We start from the raw sequence: 16,804 nt of genomic DNA, 5'->3' as shown, positions 1-16,804 counted from the left end.
AGGAACACTCTGGGAAGTGCGCAATAACCATATTTGTGGCCGTGTTCATGTATCTGATATCATCCTGCCACATTATCATGACATTTTCCGTTGCAAAGCACTTTGAAAATTAGCATTGGACCCTTGTGTTGATTGCAGTTGACCCATTGGGCATGATTTTCACTCGGAGCCGGGAACTCAGCGCGTGGGTAGATGTTCATGTGAGGAACCCGGAAGTTATGTGAGTGCGTCGCATTCTGTGATTGCGATTCAGTTGGAGGTAATTATTTATGCTTCCAGGTTCCCCGCGCCGCCAGCCAGCCGGATAGACACGCTGTCTGCCTGTCAGGAGGGAAAGGAGCCATGAATTGGAGTGGAGGGAGGGAGAGACCGTGGGCTGTGGACAACATTGTGGGGGGAGGTGCTCGTGTCGGGAGAATGGTCGGAGAAGGCTGGTTGATGACCGGGAGGGGGGTGGTCGGAGACATCGGGTGGTGGGGGGGGGGGAGTAGGTCGGAGTCACTGGAGTGGGGAGCATAGGTGACACCGGGGTGGGTGGGGGTCGGAGACACCGGAGGGAGGGGTCAGAGACATCGGAGGATGGGGGTCGGCCATGGGGGGGGGGGCTCTCCACCATCAGGGGTGGGGGGGGGGGGGTGTGTTGGCCGATTGCAGGGGTCCGATCACACTAGGTGAGCTTGTTGGGTCTAGACATAGAAACACAGAAAATAGGAGCAGGAGTAGGCCATTCGGTCCTTCGAGCCTGCTCCGCCATTCAATATGATCATGGCTGATCCTCTATCTCAATACCATATTCCCATTCTCTCCCCATGTCCCTTGATGCCTTTTGTGTCTAGAAGCACTCCTGCTCTTGGCCCGCAAGCAGTGCAATAAAGGGACTCACCTCATGGATCCCACCCTTCTCGCCTCCTGTCACCTGACAAGAATCAGAAGCAATCGGAAACCTATGCAGGAAAGGTTAAATACATTTTACCGTTATAACCCACAAAAAATGAAGTGCCTCAGCTATTGCAATGAGGTACATTGTCCCTTTAACGATCTGCCTGCCAGCATTAAGTAGGAACGGGACTTCTGGGTTTCGGATGCGCACGCATCCAAACACGCCTGGGTTAAACTCGGAAGTGGGCGGGTTGGAGCTGGGTTGCGGTCCCACTTCAAAAATCTGTTATTTTTATCTCCCACCTGCCCCCAACCTACCTGTTCTTTAGGGTTAAAATGACCCCCATATGTCAGACAGCCATTGGAGAAATAAGAAATAAAACAACTTTTCTGGGTAAGCTTAAATTTAACTTTGTTTTAATTTAAGGAACTATCAGCTATGCAGGGATGCTCATAAATATGGTTTTTGTGAGCCTTATTTGAGTATCTCTTTTAATTTGGAGCACAGTGATGTTCTTCTGCTTTTTGAACACACATCTATATATATTGAAACCAATTGGTGTTTTACTTCTTCAAAATTCTAGCCAAAGTACTCTGGAGACCAGTTTGCATCATGCGGAAAGCTACAGCTGGAAGTTTAAAATTGACTCCGAATGTATTCAAACACTTAAATTTAAAACAAAAACAGAAAATGCTACAAACACTCAGCAGATCAGGCAGTATCTATGGAGAAAGGAAAAAATTAGGGTGGGTGTACCACTGCTTCCAGGGATGGGGCAGGGACCGGGTTGGTGCTTGAGATGGGGATCTCCAATTGGTACATTGCCGGGGATGGGGGGGTGGTGGTGTTCTGCTTCCCTGGTGTCGACCTGCCTTTTTCTTCCACCAAACTCGTGGACCACTGAAGCATGCTCTGCTTTTCCAGTTTTTCATGCTTTTCTACCCACTTTGCTATCTTGCCTTAACTGTTCACATATTTTCGGCTGCATATAGGGACACCACTACTCCTGACCTGAATGGAGATGATTCAGTAATTCTCCTGTCAATCATGCCTGGAGACTGCACTGCTATAGGTGACTGGGATTGATTTTATGCACATAATTTATATGTAACTATTCTCCACTCACAGCATTTTGCTGGAGAAATCACCCTGCTTTTATTGGGAGACGTTGTTGTGGTTTCGGTCATGAGTTCTGTTTGCTGAAGTTCATAGAGACTCTTTTTAAATAGACTCTGTCGACTGTTTGCTGTAGTGTGCTGTTGAAACAGACTCTTTGCTGAGTAAATAGACTTTTTTTGCTGTAATATACACTGTTTGCTGTGAGTCCAGCCATAAGTCCTGCCCCACCTCCAACTCATTGGTGACACAGTGGTGTCAATAGACACTCTGCACATTTTCTGGCTCTCGTATATGTTTTTTATTTCTCCAATTTCTCTCATCATGCCTCCTTTTGTCTTACGTTATTATCACTATCAGCAAACCATCTCCTATTCTCCACCTAATCACTTTACAGGTCGTTCTTCTTCTTTTCTTGTGTGTGTGTGATCTTCCCCCTCTTCTCTTTCCCTTACTTTGTTTCTTTTTAAAAGCTGTTCATCTGTAACATATTACTTTAGGCTTTTTCCTTTCTCCATAAATGATGCCTGACCTGAATATTTCCGGCATTTTCTGTTTTTGTTTCAGATTTCCAGCATCTGCAGTACTTAAATTTAGAAAATGGTCTGTCTTCCAAATGATTTCTGGAAACAGAATTTTCTGTGAATTCCTAATATTGTAGAGTCATTGAACTATAATCTACCTCAGAATGATGCATTTGACCCCTTTTAAAATTTAGATGTAGAAGAGCTTAGCAGATTTAAATTTATACATCTCATTTATGTAGTCTCAAGCTCTATATATGAGGTCTTGCAGTTACAAATCCATCTTATGTAAAGGGAAGGTGCAGAGAAAACTCCTGCACAGTGGTGCCTCTTGGAGCACAACATCGCGATGCTACTGCTTGGTGGGATGCAGGTTCTTCACTGCCACTCTTGGCTTCCTGGTTTCCTTGTCGTTGTATGGCGGTGCTGAGCAGAAGCCAAGCGTATTCTCATAAGGAGATTGAGAGGGAAAATGGGAAGTCATTGTTTTCAGCTAATGCCATTACTCTAAGAGTGCTGCAGTTGGTGCATTAGACAAGGGAGAGGGGAACATGAATCAAGATTCAGGTTCATCATCCTATGAAGGAAATCATAGAGGGACAACACTTTAACAGCTTTGGTCGGTGTTGCCTTGCAGCAGCTACAGGCCTTCATCTACATCTGCGCTAAAAGCTACATCAGTCCTTTCTCTTGTAATTCCTCGACTCCTTTGTAGTCAGTGAGCTTCCCTAAGATTGTGACCCCAACTCCAAGAGCTGAAAGAATGAGAAATGCTTCACTTTACTAAATTATATGTATTTTATATATCCAGCCCACTTACAGGAAATTTAGATATGGAGGTTGGCAGATTGGCAATTGCAAGATTGTGTGTGCATCTAGAAGAAATGTGTCTAAGATTTCATTGATTTTGTCAGGCCTTCTAGATTAATGGGTCTGTTTTTGCTTTACAGGAGAGACTTGGCAATGTAGTTCAGAATTGGTTTCCTGAACTCCCTCTCCTCCATCCTGAAGCAGGGATCAAAACTTACATGGTAATGAGCTTCAGCGTAATGTTCAAATTTTCATTTTTACAGTTTTTAGCCTTTTCAACCTTTAGGGGGAAAAGGTTGCCCCAAAACATTTTTTAACTGGAAAAGTAGTTTCTATAGTACTAATCTCATTCCTAGAAGTAAAGGGAGTTAGGGGTTACGGGGAGCGGGCAGGAAATTGGACATGAATTTAGATTTGAGGTTAGGATCAGATCAGCCATGATCTTATTAAATGGCGGAGCAGGCTCGAGGGGCCGATTGGCCTACTCCTGCTCCTATTTCTTATGTTCTTCTGTTCTAATGCACTGCCACTGACTGTGCATTTAATATGCTAGGCAATGACAGACCTAGGGCATAGTAGCTCTCTTTTTTGTGGTAGGGGGGAGGGAGAGTGAACAAATTGAATGAAAAAGTACATGTACATCGATGGCTTGAACTGTGTGTGTATAGGAGTATCCTGAGGATGTTTACCAGGTTATATATTTTGTTTTTATACAGTTAGCAAACCTAAAGACGAACTCTCTCCCAAACACACGAGTAACTGTTTTGCACAATCCCTGACTGTTATGTACCTGGTAATCTAATATGTTTTTAATGTGTTCCGGGAGTTTATAACATGTAATTTGTAACAGGCTGTTGTGGAATTGGAAGGATGATGAGAAATGTGATTCTAAATAACTGAATTGAAGCTATAGGCTGAAAATTCTGCTGATAAGAGTGTAATGATAATATGTGGCCGTGCTCTGGGAATGGTTTTGAAGATAAAAATATAAAATGAAGCATTTTATTTAAGGTATGGTTTTCAATAGTTTTTCCTTCTCCGTCCCTGCCTCCACACCAAAATATCTTTCTCATAGAGTAGTTAACTTGTTCTGATATTGCCTTATTTTTTTTCCAGCAATCTGCTGGATTACTCACTGACAGCCTAGAACGGGATTTGTTTGATCCCGAACCCATGAGGGAACTGAGCAGCAAGCGACCATTGGTGTGCTCTGAAGTTAAATCCCAGAGAATCCTCTTGAAGGTAGTATTTGTTGCAGATAAACTCCTAATGATGGTTTTTTTTATAATTCTCTTTAAATCTTGCTATAAAATATCGATTCCTCCTCCTCCTCCCCACCCCCACCTTATGACTTCTGAATTCATAAATAGCTTGGAGACAACTTTAACTCCTGTTCTCCTGTTGCTATGGACTGCTTCAGTGTTTTTTCTCGTGGGTTCCCTGATAACAGTGATATATTCAGTCATTCTTTTAATAGGGCTATTCTGTAGATATTGCCACAGAAGCCAAAATGATAGAAAGAGCTGCTAAATATCATGAAGCTTGGTCTGTGTTGAAAGAAGAATCTGGACTTCTGCCTATTCTCTACCTGTTTGCTTGCAAGGTAGGTAAAACAATACAATATAATAAACAGGTAGAGATAAAAACATTAACAGCAACAACAACTTGCCTTTATAAAACGCCTTTAATGTAGAAAAAAGCACCAAGGTACTTAACAGTTGGCATAATCAGAGAAAAATGGATGCCGAACCAAAGCATTGGGGATATTAAGAGGGGGTATCCAAAATCTTGGTCGAAGAGGTGGGTTTAAGGCAAGTCTTTAAAGGTGGAGAGAATTTGATTGTGGGTGGGCCATGGTGGCTGAAGACACATCTGCCAATCGTGGGGTGGAGGAAGGCCCAGATGCACAAGAGGCCATAGTCAGAGGAATGGAAAGTTCTGAGGGAGTTGTCGGGCTGAAGAATGTTACAGAGATGGGGAGGGTGAAGGCCATGAAGGGATTTAAACACAAAGATGAGAATTTTAATTTGGAGACGTTGGGGGACAGGGGAGCCAGTGTAATTCTGCATGAATAGGGATGATGGGTGAGCGGGACGGTGCCGGATAGGATACAGACATAAGAGCATAGGATGAGCTGAAGTTTACAGAGGATTGGAGGCTGGTCAGGAGAGCATTGGAATAGTTGAATCTGGAGGAAACAAAAGCATGGATGAGGGTTTCAGCAGCAGATGGGTGGAGGCAGGTTATGTTACGGAGGTGGAAATATCAGATCTTTGTGATTATGTCATGGGATCGGAAGGTCAGCTGGCGATCGAAGAGGATGCTGAGGTCACAAACAGTCTCGTTCAACCCATGGCTGGGGAGGGGAATGGAATTAGTGGCGAGAGATACGGAGTTTGTGGCGGGGGCCGAAGAGATGGCTTCGGTCTTCCCAATGTTTAACTGGAGGAAATGGTGGCTCATGTAAGATTTGGATGTCGGACCAGCAGTCTCAACACAGAGGCTATTGAAGGATTGAGAGAGGTGATTGAGAGATAGAGCTGGATGTCGTGAGCGAACATGTGGAATCTGACCCCATGTCTTCGGATGATGTTGTCAAGGGGCTGCATGTAGATTAGGAAGAGGAGGGGACCAAGGATTGATCCTTGGGGGTCACCATGGTAACGGTACGGGAGCAGGAAAAGAAACCATTGCTGAAGATACCCCCGTGATAATTTTATGGATAAGAGTGGAACCAATCTAGGGCAGTTCGATTGGGCTGAACAATGGAGGAAAGGCGTTGGAGGAGAATGATGTGGTCGACTGTATCAAAGGCTGCAGGCAGGTCGAGGAGGACAAAGAGTGAAAATACACCATGGTCAAATTCACTGACAATGTCAACTGTAAATGCTGGAACTCCGAAATATATACTGAAATCGTGTTTGACAAATCTTTGAGTTTTTTGAGGGTGTAACAAGCAGGGTCGATAAGGGGGAACCAGTGGATGTAGTATATTTGGATTTTCAAAAGGCATTCGATAAGGTGTCACACAAGAGGTTGTTACACAAGATTAGGACTCAGGTTTGGGGGTAATACATTAGCATGGATTGAGGAATGGTTAACGGACAGAAAACAGAGAGTAGGAATAAACAAGTCATTTTCAGGTTTGCATGTTGTAACTAGTGGGGTGCCGCAAGGATCAGTGCTTGGACCTTACCTGTTTACAATCTATATCAATGACTTAGATGAGGGGACCGAGTGTAATGTATCCACATTTGTTGACGATACAAAGCTAGGTGGAAAAGTAAGCTGTGGAGAGGAAAAGAGGCTGCAAAGGGATTTAGACAGGATAAGTGAGTGGGCAGAACACAAGAGCAAGCAAGAGCCAGAGAGAGCACACGAGAGAGAGGGGCTTCGAGTTTCCACTTGTATATCCCCCCTCTTACAATGGTCTTCATCACTTTTTTTAAAAAAAGGCACTTCATGTCTGTTTAAACAGTTCTTACAAAGTCCTTAAGAATCTTTGATGGCTTTTGATGGTCTCTCATCAAGTTGCAATTGCTTTTCTCGATGGGCCATTGTTCTTTCCGATTTGTTGATCACCTGGTACACAGGGCTCCTTTTTGTATCCAACGTCCTAGGTGTTGATCGGTTTTGCTTTAAAACAAAGACATAGCCCCACTATGTCTGGAGCAGTTGCCTCTTTCAATGGCCTACTGCCTCTCTGATCTTGACCACCTGCTGTAGGTTTTGCATTAAAACAGAGACATGTCTGAAGTGGTAATTCTCCCACATTCCACTGTGTGTGTTGTTGATTCGTCTGGTGACCTCTCACCTATCCTTCCATCTTAGGAATTTAGTCAATGGCCAAAGTTTTCCATACTCAGGGAAAAGGTAGAATTCCCAGAATTCTTACAGTCGCCCCTACGAGGAAGCGAGTCCCTCAAAGGATGTGGATTATTCGAAACATACTTTTCCCTGGTTGATGTTTCCTGGTGCGGCGCGTGTGTGAGTCGGCCCCTACCCCCCCCCCCCCCCCCCCCCCGCAGCGATGCCAACCAAGCTCTCCCTCCCCCATTACACTAACTCGGGGAGGCATTGCCTCGTCCATTCCCCCCCTCTCAGTTACATACAGATTTTCAAAATCAACTTAACTGTACATGTGAAACATTACATCACAAACACTGGCATCTGACCTTACATTACAGAAGATGCCCTTTGGTCAAACTTTTGTCTACAGAGGATGGTACAAGCTTTTGGACTTTTCATTACAGAGAACTAGAAACCTTTAATTGCAGAGTTTAAAACAACTCATCATAGCGTGTCGTGCATCTCATGGGCTGTATATTGGGGCCCCGGTGGGTCTTTCCAGCAACCGGTCCCGTCTGTGCCGGAGAATGTCTCGATTCCCTACGCAAGCTTTTCGTATCAGGTACAGAACCATGAGAAGCTGTAACACTACTAGAACATGTGAAATTATTTGGATCCACGGTGGGATCTCTATATTTAAACCGAAGTCCCACCACGGTGGCGATACCACATCCAGGATCGCTGTCCCTATCTCTCTACTGTGCTGTTCCAGTTTGTAAAAATGAGCCTGAACCAGTTCCACTGCTTTAATCAAGGCTGTGAGGTGATCAGGCAGAGGTGGGATGTCGTCCCCAAATGTGGCCAGATACCTCTGTAAGTCCCCCACAGAATCATTGATTTCCAACCGTAACTGCTTCCCTGCGATCGGAAGCAGTTGCTCATTCCCAATCTGTACTTTGGTGCTGGGCTTAAAGCAGAAGGTGCTTTCGGTCGCAGGACACCACGTGTCCTCGTGAACCCTGTACCTGTCCACCCCCGCGGTGACACAATACGTGCCGTTCCCAGAGTACGCCACCTGAGGCGATAAGTGATCCCCATCCATCGCCTCCATGGTACAACTCAACGGCTCAGTTCCCTCTGATTTAAACCCACACACCGGTTGATCAAATGGGTTCAGATGCTGAGGGCACAAGACAAGGTGTTCCCCACGCATCTGACATCCCTGCGGGTCACTCCCATCCAGACCGTGCTCCCACTGGATCACGTATGCTTGGACCTCCCGGTGTCGCACACGGACACCGTTCCTTATTACCCCAATGTTCTCAACTCGGTATACCGGCGCAGGCCTCTGACCCCTGCTGAACACCGGTAACCGTAACACTATCCCCATAATTGTGTGGTTCGACTGGCCGCAGTCCATCGGAACTGGGAACACTTCCGAGGCCGACCGAAGCTGACACAAACTCAGGTCATTGTGGTACGGACTGATTGCTGCGAGGTGCATGTTTGTGACCCGTGAAGGGACACAACCTTCCCTAAGGTCTTCCAAATTACTGCATCCTTCATTTAACAGCCAGGCACCGTAAAACACGCGAGAGTCGTTCCGCGCCGCCTGAGCAGAGGTATTCTTATCTTCCATCATTAAAGCATTTATGGTACTAGCATGAGACTCAAGCTGGGCGATCACTTCATGCAAGTGGATGGTCATTGCTTGGTCCTCATGCAACTCATTCGTGACAATCTCGTTCCCGTCCCCCAGGACCTTTCGCAACTGGTTCCTGAGGGTGTTTATCTGTACCTGTAACTCAGCATTATCCAGACTGTTAATCACCGACGTTCCCGTACTGAATGCAGTCGCTGCATCGTTTATCAGTCCACGCTTGGACCTACTAGAACCGGCGCCTTCCCTGGCGCTTCTCTCAACATTTGAATGATCCTCACCGTAGCTTAATTCATAGAACTGTGATGGTATGTGGTTCTGAGCAATGTATCGTACAATTGCTCCGTCTCTACCAGACTGGACTCGCGTGAGGTTCAGAATCACTCAGGTGATCTGATGGTGTACCTCGTGGTATAATACCCTTCCCGTGGGGACTAACACTAACCCATTCCCGGAACCCGGTGTGGTGTGCGGACATCCTATCTCATCCTCCCTAACCGGTCGGGGTGTTGGCGGGGGCCTCTTCTCCTGTGTCACAATCTCGGTGGCATTTATTGTGTTGTAGGGATCCAGGGACACACAGGAAATGTGACTCCTGTACCATCCCATACCTGTCCCTTCGTCCTGCCATTGCCTCTGGAAGGCAATCGACACACCCTTCGGACAGACCCACAACGATCCACACACACACACACACACACACACACACACATCCCTTGTTCCTCCTTCCACCACTTTTTCCAACACACTTCTACACCCCCTTGTTTCCCTGTGATAGTCCGGTCGGTGTCGTTCCCTAGCCTCTCCAGGCTGCTGTGGCATTGCCCTTGTCCTGATCTAACTTCCTCAACCACCACCATCTTTCCAGGGAATTGTGTCCCGCGCATCTGAGGCCGACGCACTTGCCTTCAGCTACCCCAACCCAGTTGGCGACTATCCGAGTCCGGAGACATGGCATGGATGCTTCCCCGAAGGTGTACCCAGTCTCATTCAGGTAGCGCGTCGAATTCGACCCTACCCACCCAGGCCACCTCCCCACATGGGAATACTGACCCTGTCCGTCCACTATCCCCACGCCCCCTTTAGTCACCGTCGGTCCGAGTCCTCCAGTACATCCGTACACGAAGGATGCTTCAGTATCTCCCCTCTTTGCGCTCCCGGTCTGGAGCTTTCCCGGGATGAATGCCATTGTCAATAATGGCGCCGTGTGCTGGCCTTTTCCGCTGGGCCTTCGTGGTCTCTGAAACCCAAAAAAACAAACAAACTCCACCATAATCCTCGGTGCGAGGCGACTACCTCCACAGGTCCGTGATTATTAAACAAACATTATTGTGAAACTGTACAACACAAACTGAAACTACTATATACATGGTTGTCGACAAAGCCACCCACGACTACAGGGAAACTAGCCGGGGTTTTTGCGACACCGCGGGGGTGAGTTTGGTGGCATCCACCGCTCCGGCGGCCGACGCACCCAATCGCTCCTTCTCACCCCAACCTGGCCTCGTCCTAGTCATCCCACATGATCAGTGGGAGACCACGGCTCGCCAACGAGGACACCTGACCTGTGCCGTCCTTCACCTTGGCTGCCCTTCTCTCCTCCCTAGGAGTATGTAGCTTGCACTGATTGATGTGCAGCCATCTCATCCTCCTGGGGAGCTTCACTGCATAAACCATGGGGCTAGCCTTATCTACGATGTTAAATGGCCCCATGTACAGTGGCGTAGTTACGGACCATCACCTGGTCCCCGACCTTCCATTCCTGGCAGCGCTGTGGCTCCAGCAGTAACTGATTTTGCCTGTGCTGCCTCCCTATATTACCTGCAGCTTGCAGGTAAATCGCCCGCAGCGTCTCGTGAAGGTACTGACAAACCAGGCTGGCCCGTACCCCCATGAGGATCGTAGGAAGGGCCTCATCCCCCCGCATGGGAAAAGCGCCAATCTCCTTCCTTAATCTCTCCTTCAGAGTCCGGTTTATGCGTTCCACAATTCCCGACGACTGAGGATTGTGGGACACATGCCACTTCCCCTGTATCCCCAAAAGCTGAAGCGTGGCCTGCATTACCCTTTCGGTAAAGTGACTCCCCTGGTTGGACTACACCACGTGTGGCAACCTCCACCGGGAGAACGCCTTCCTCACCAGCAACCTCGCGGTTGCTAATGCTGTGGCCGACCTGCAGGGCAATGCTTCCACCCCCTTCGAAAACACATCTACCACCACTAGACAATGCCTGTGCCCCGACCTCGTGGTTGGCAGCGGCCCAATGTAATCAATTTGCAGGGACCGCCATGGCCCCTCTGCCCTTCTAACGTGGCCCAAAACTGCCTTCCTTCGCTGGGGATCAGGGTTGTTTGCTGCGCACACCAAACAGTGAGTGCAGAACTCCCGTACGTCCCCTCTAAGTTGAGGCCACCACCCGGCCTCTTCTACCCGCTTCCACGTTGTCTTTGGCCCGGGGTGCCCCGCTCCTGGTCCCCCATGTGCCAGCTGGAGGAAATCCTCCCGGTGCTGCTCCGGGACTACCCATTTGTCGCCCTTAAACAGCATTCCTTGCTTCAACGTTACATCAGCTGCTCCATACAGTCCTTGTACATTCTTCCCTTCTTTCAACGCCCCTATGACCGCCTTGATCTCGGGGTCCTGCTCCTGTTCCCGGTGCAGGTCTGGGGTTAACACTACCCCGTGTCCCTCCTTTGTCTCGAATCGCCCCTACCGGGCCTATCGGATAGGGGTCCCATACATCTCCCTCTCTGGCCCCCTTCTTGGCCAGCTCGTCTGCCCTAGAATTCCCCTTCCATCGGGGCTCATTCTCTGAGTGGGCCTTGACCTTATGGATATAAAACCCTTCCTTCCCCTCAACGGCGCTCCGGATTCTCTTTAATAATGGTGCTGTTACTGGGGGCTTCCCATCCGCCGCTTTGAAACCATGGCGGCTCCAGATCGCCAGATACTCAGTACACGAGTCACACGTGAACATCGAGTCTGAGCAAATGGTGTAAGGAGGGGGAAACAGCGCGGGGTGCGTGACCACGTACGCTACCGCCGCAAGTTCGGCTTGTTGGGCGCTCAACTTTACCGGGAGTTTAATCGCCCTTTCCACTTGGTTCTCGGGGTCATAAATCCCACAACCTGTGAGCCCCTCGCCCTTCACCACTGAACTGGACCCATCAACATAGATATCCCAGCTGGTAGGACAAATACCGGCCTTGAAACCTATGTCCTGGTCCCAAACCCCCTCGACCGAGCACCTATAGGGCTCTCCCATATAAAGGAGGTTCAGCGCCAAGCGGGGCTCCGTGAGTCCCTGCACTTTCAGATTTAGCTGAGACAGAAGCAAGGTCCAGTGCGCAATGCGAGCACTGCTCACTGTGCTGTCCTTGATCCTGGAAGCGCTTCACGGCCCATTGCGTGGCCAAGAGGTGCCGCTCGCAGTTGGAGTACCCCCGCTCTACATCCGTGAGGACTCGGGAGGCGTACGCTATGGGCCACAGCTTGTCGTGCCTCTCCTGCAGCAGCACGGACCCCAAGCTGTCCTCGCCCGCAGCCACCTCCAGTGAGAAGTCCTCCCACCCATTCACAGCCCCGAGTGCCGGCGCTGTCAGGAGATCCCCTTTGAGGCACTCGAACGCCGCCTTGCACTTGGAATCCCACTCCCATTCGACTCCCTTGTGGAGGAGCCGAAGTAGAGGGGCTGCTGTGGCGGCGTAGCCCTCAATAAAGTCTCGGTAGTACCCGGTGAGTCCCACAAAAGACCTTACCCCCGTAATGTCCTTTGGCTCCGCCAACTCACATACCGCCTCCTTCCTTGCCTCATCTATCGCTTTCTCTCCTGCCCGTATGGTCAGACCCAGGAACTTGACCTCCTCCTGACCAATCTGGGCCGTTTTGGGGTTAACCTTCAACCCCGCCTCCCTGAGCAACCTAAGTAACTTGTCTAATAGGGCCCCATGCTCCTCCTCCCCTTCTGAGAACAGCAAGAGGTGATCTACATACTGTACCAACTGGTGGGGTTGGCTGAACGCCTTCAGGGCTTCAGCCATGCTCTGGTGGAAAATGGAGGGGCTATTGTGAAACCCCTGGGGTAGGCACGTCCACGTGTACTGCTGTCCCTTGAACGTGAACTTGTACTGGTCCTCCCTTTTCAGGGGTATGGACCAGAACCCGTTGGAAATGTCCAGCACCGTAAACACTGTAGCGGTGGCTGGAATTCCCCCATCAACTCGACTACGGCTGCGACCATGGGCGCGCACGCTGGGATATTTTTGTTCGGGACGCAGTAGTCCACTGTAGCTCGCCACGACCGTCCGGTTTCTTAACCGGCCACAATGGCGAGTTCACATGGGTTGCTATCGTTCTCAACACCCCCTGCTCTACAAGGGATCCCAAGTACTGTCTCCAGGTCCGCCTCGGCTTCCTTCGGGAAGTGGTACTGCTTCTGTGGCCGTGACATCGGGTCCCCCTCGACCCGGACCTCCATTCCCGTCATTCGGCCACAATCATGCTTGTGCAAGGCGAACGCTGCCGAGTTCGCCTGGACAATCCCTTGGAACGGGGCTGGGGTGCTTGCGACCAGATTCCCCAGGTCGTAGCTCCCCTTCTGCCACAAGGTGCAGCAGCTCCCTAGCCCTTGGGATAACTAACACTTTCTCTGCCTTCTCGGAACCCCCTACTCCCCACAAGCAGTGGTTCCGGAGATCCACTATCACTCGGTGCGCCAACATGAAGTCGGCCCCGAGGACACCGGATCCCGGCTGCTTCCACCTGAGAAGCACCACCTTCCACCGTGTGCGAAGGGTTCCCAGGTGGACCTCTAGTGGCTTGGAAATCGTGCCCGCCTGCTCGTCTCCTGTAAAGCCCACTAGGTCGAACGGCTTCCCGCTGGACAGGGGTGAAGTGGCCGGGTTATCTTCCTTGATCACTGTGCTCGATGCCCCGGTGTCAATCAGATACTCCCCCTTGACCCCCTCCACCTCCACGCAGGGTCTGCCCCATTCGTCATAGTGCAATGGACACAGGAGTACGGGCTGGGTGCTCTCTGGTCAGGGCTGTGGGGCTGCAACAGGGGCAGTGCTGGGCACGGCTGCGTCCAGCTTCCCCTTCCCCTGTGCCAGGACCTGTCTCACGGCACGCATCAACAGGGTGAGCTCCTAAGCATCGCCCTCCTGTGCGCGCTCCTGGTAGGGTCTTTGCATCGGCCGAGGGCAGTCCCTCCGGTAGTGGCCCGTCTTCCCGCACCCAAAGCATGTTACATTTGAGGGCCCACTACCCCCATTGGTGCACCACACCTTTTTACGCTCTATCGGGGGCCCACTACCCCCTTCATGATGCCATTCTCTCCTTTTCTCCCCATGCTGAGCCTCATGGAGTTTCCCCTTCCCCTTGGCTCGTCCCCGGTGTCATTCTGGTACGCCGCTGTGAGCCGGCGCACCACCACTTCCTCGGTAAGATTGGGGTCTTCCCCATCGAACCGGTTGTCGATGTGCTGCCACACCCTCGGTAGGCAGTTTGCCACCAAGAGTCGCAGCCAACGACTCCTCGCATCCTCTGCGAGCTGGAACCTGTCTCCCACTATTCCTACCGTGGCCCGGCTGTACACTGGCCACAACCGAATCGCGAAGGCTTCCGGTGGTTCGTCCGGTAGCTGCTTCGTCCTTTCTACCTGGGCAAACGGACTACCCTTATGATGACCCATGGCTCTGAGGATTTCTTCCTTCAGCTCTTCTGTACGTCCGCCCCCGTGCTTAACGGTGGACGGGAGGCTTCTGTACAGACTCCCATCTAGGGAGAACAACAAGAGCTTGTTGATCTCCCCCTCATTACACCTGTGGAGCCCACCCACCTGCTCTATTGTAGCAAAATGGATGGAGGCATCCCCTTCTCTGGTTAGGTGCGGTTTCCCCACCACCATTGCCTGTAACTGCTGCGTGTCGAATGGAATCACGACGTCACTCTGCAACTGCCCTCGGTCCCCGTTTACTGCCGGCGGGCCGAACTTCTGCTGTCACAGAGGGTACATGGGTCGCCTCGGCCTGACCGGACCCTCTAGGTTTCCCTTTCCCGGGAGCTCCCCTGCCCTCACTGGACCTACCAGGGGCCTCCCTCTGGTCCCAACGGAGGGTCCAGACCAATTCAGGCCTTCCAGACTTCCCCTACCCATGGGATCCTCGAGCCTCCCCGGACCCTCCGGACTTCCCGTGTTCCCGAGATTCCCTGGCCTCACCGGACCATCGGGGCCTCTCGCATACCCGAGGTTCCCGGACCTCGTCGGGCCTTCCAGGTTCCCCGCACCCATGGGATCCTCAGGCCTCCCTGGATGCTCCGGACTTCCCATGTCCCTGAGTCTCCCTGGCCCCGTCGGACCATCGGGGATGCTCAGCTCCGCCCTTTGGGGCAGGCTCCCCCCGTCAGTCCCACCCTGGGACCCTACAGCCACCCTCACCTCGGGTTCAGCTATGCTACCTCCCCATCGTCTCCCATCCCTGGCCACCGAGGCTGCCCCCTGCGCTACCAGACACACCATTCCTCTGGCGTTGGACAGAGCTTGGGTTAAGTCCTGAATCCTTTCCTGGCACAGACTGTGATCTGTCTCCCTCCCTGGGTCGTTTCTTTCATCACCATATACGTGCCCCTCATATCCCTGAGACGTTCTTCTAGCTCTGCATTCTCATACTCTAATGCTCGTATTTCATCTGGACTGTTCCTAACCAGGGTTCTTGCCTCGGTCAGCTGACCCCTTAGGAATTCTACCTGTTGGGGAGGCTTTTAGAGTCATAGAGAGTTATACGGCACGGATAGAGGCCCTTCGGCCCATCGTGTCCGTGCCGGCCATCAAGCCCTGTCAACTCTAATCCCATATTCCAGCATTTGGTCCGTAGCCTTGTATGCTATTACTTGGTTACTCATCTCATGCTCTGTGTAGTGGAGCCTTTCTAACAACTGGCTCGACACTACACCCCTTGCTTCTGCTTCCTATCTGCTCTAGCTGGTCCAGCTGCTCTCTTAACAGCTGGACTTGTTTCACTAGACACAGCAACCAAACGGCCTTCTCCTGAGACTTCTTATGGTCTTTGGACCCCGTCCTCACCGCCGCACTCTGTTGGGGCAGCTGGAGTGTACCAAGTCCAGAACCCACTGCTTAGCCACATTAATCTTCGTGTCGGCATAGCTGTTAATCTGCCTTTCCATCCCTTTCAATTCTACTGTGCTATGACTCAGTGATCCAATGGGCACACTGCCTGTTTCTCCTGCCTGACTCGCCATTTCCTTGTAGGGTGTTTTGGGGTTGTTCTCACCCTATTGATCAGTGCAGATATCTGGTCCCCAGTCTAGCCAAGGAACACTTATACCTCACAGACCGGGGGTTCAGGAAAACAGGACTTACGCTAACGCACCCGGTGATTGATCACGCAGTCAAATAGCACAGAGAACACACAAACTCTGTGTTTGAATGGAATTGGAATGTTGGTTTTATTATACCATCAATATGAAGAAAATAACAATACAAACGGTCTTACACAATACACTGAGTTACACACACCCACTACAGTACTTTATCCCGCTAAACTAAGAGGTTGGTGGGGACCCTGGAGTCTCTCTCTCTCTCTCTCTCTCTCTCACACACACACGTATGGTCGAGGCTCACCAATCCTTTGCACTTGTAGGTCTGGCTGACTGGTTTTCTCATGTAGGGTTCATTGGTTTCGCTTGAAGCTGCTCTCCTCCAAGAGACAGGCAGAACACAAGAGCCAGAGAGAGCACACGAGAGAGAGGGGTTTCAAGTTTCCACTTATATGTCCCTCCTCTTACAATGGTCTTCATCACTTTAAACAATTGTAAACAATTTTACAACACCAAGTTATAGTCCAGCAATTTTATTTTAAATTCACAAGCTTTCGGAGGCTTCCTCCTTCGTCAGGTGAACGATTTTCACATCGTTCACCTGACGAAGGAGGAAGCCTCCGAAAGCTTGTGAATTTAAAATAAAATTGCTGGACTATAACTTGGTGTTGTAAAATTGTTTACAA

The 16,804-nt window shown here is 50.2% G+C and overlaps 1 protein-coding gene across 1 annotated transcript in view; it reads left to right on the top strand.

Annotated features, from left to right (window-relative positions):
• LOC137333814 (serine/threonine-protein kinase 31-like) overlaps positions 1-16,804 on the top strand; it is a 105,541-nt gene that overhangs the window by 72,793 nt on the left and 15,944 nt on the right. The window contains exons 17-19 of the mRNA XM_067998174.1: positions 3,471-3,551; positions 4,447-4,572; positions 4,808-4,933. Of these exons, the coding sequence (XP_067854275.1) occupies positions 3,471-3,551; positions 4,447-4,572; positions 4,808-4,933 (333 nt within the window). The remainder of the gene's footprint in view (positions 1-3,470; positions 3,552-4,446; positions 4,573-4,807; positions 4,934-16,804) is intronic.

The sequence above is a fragment of the Heptranchias perlo genome, chromosome 2 (genome assembly GCF_035084215.1).
Source record: "Heptranchias perlo isolate sHepPer1 chromosome 2, sHepPer1.hap1, whole genome shotgun sequence".
In the NCBI taxonomy this organism is placed as follows: Eukaryota; Metazoa; Chordata; class Chondrichthyes; order Hexanchiformes; family Hexanchidae; genus Heptranchias; species Heptranchias perlo.
This window is presented reverse-complemented; position numbering and strand designations above follow the sequence as displayed.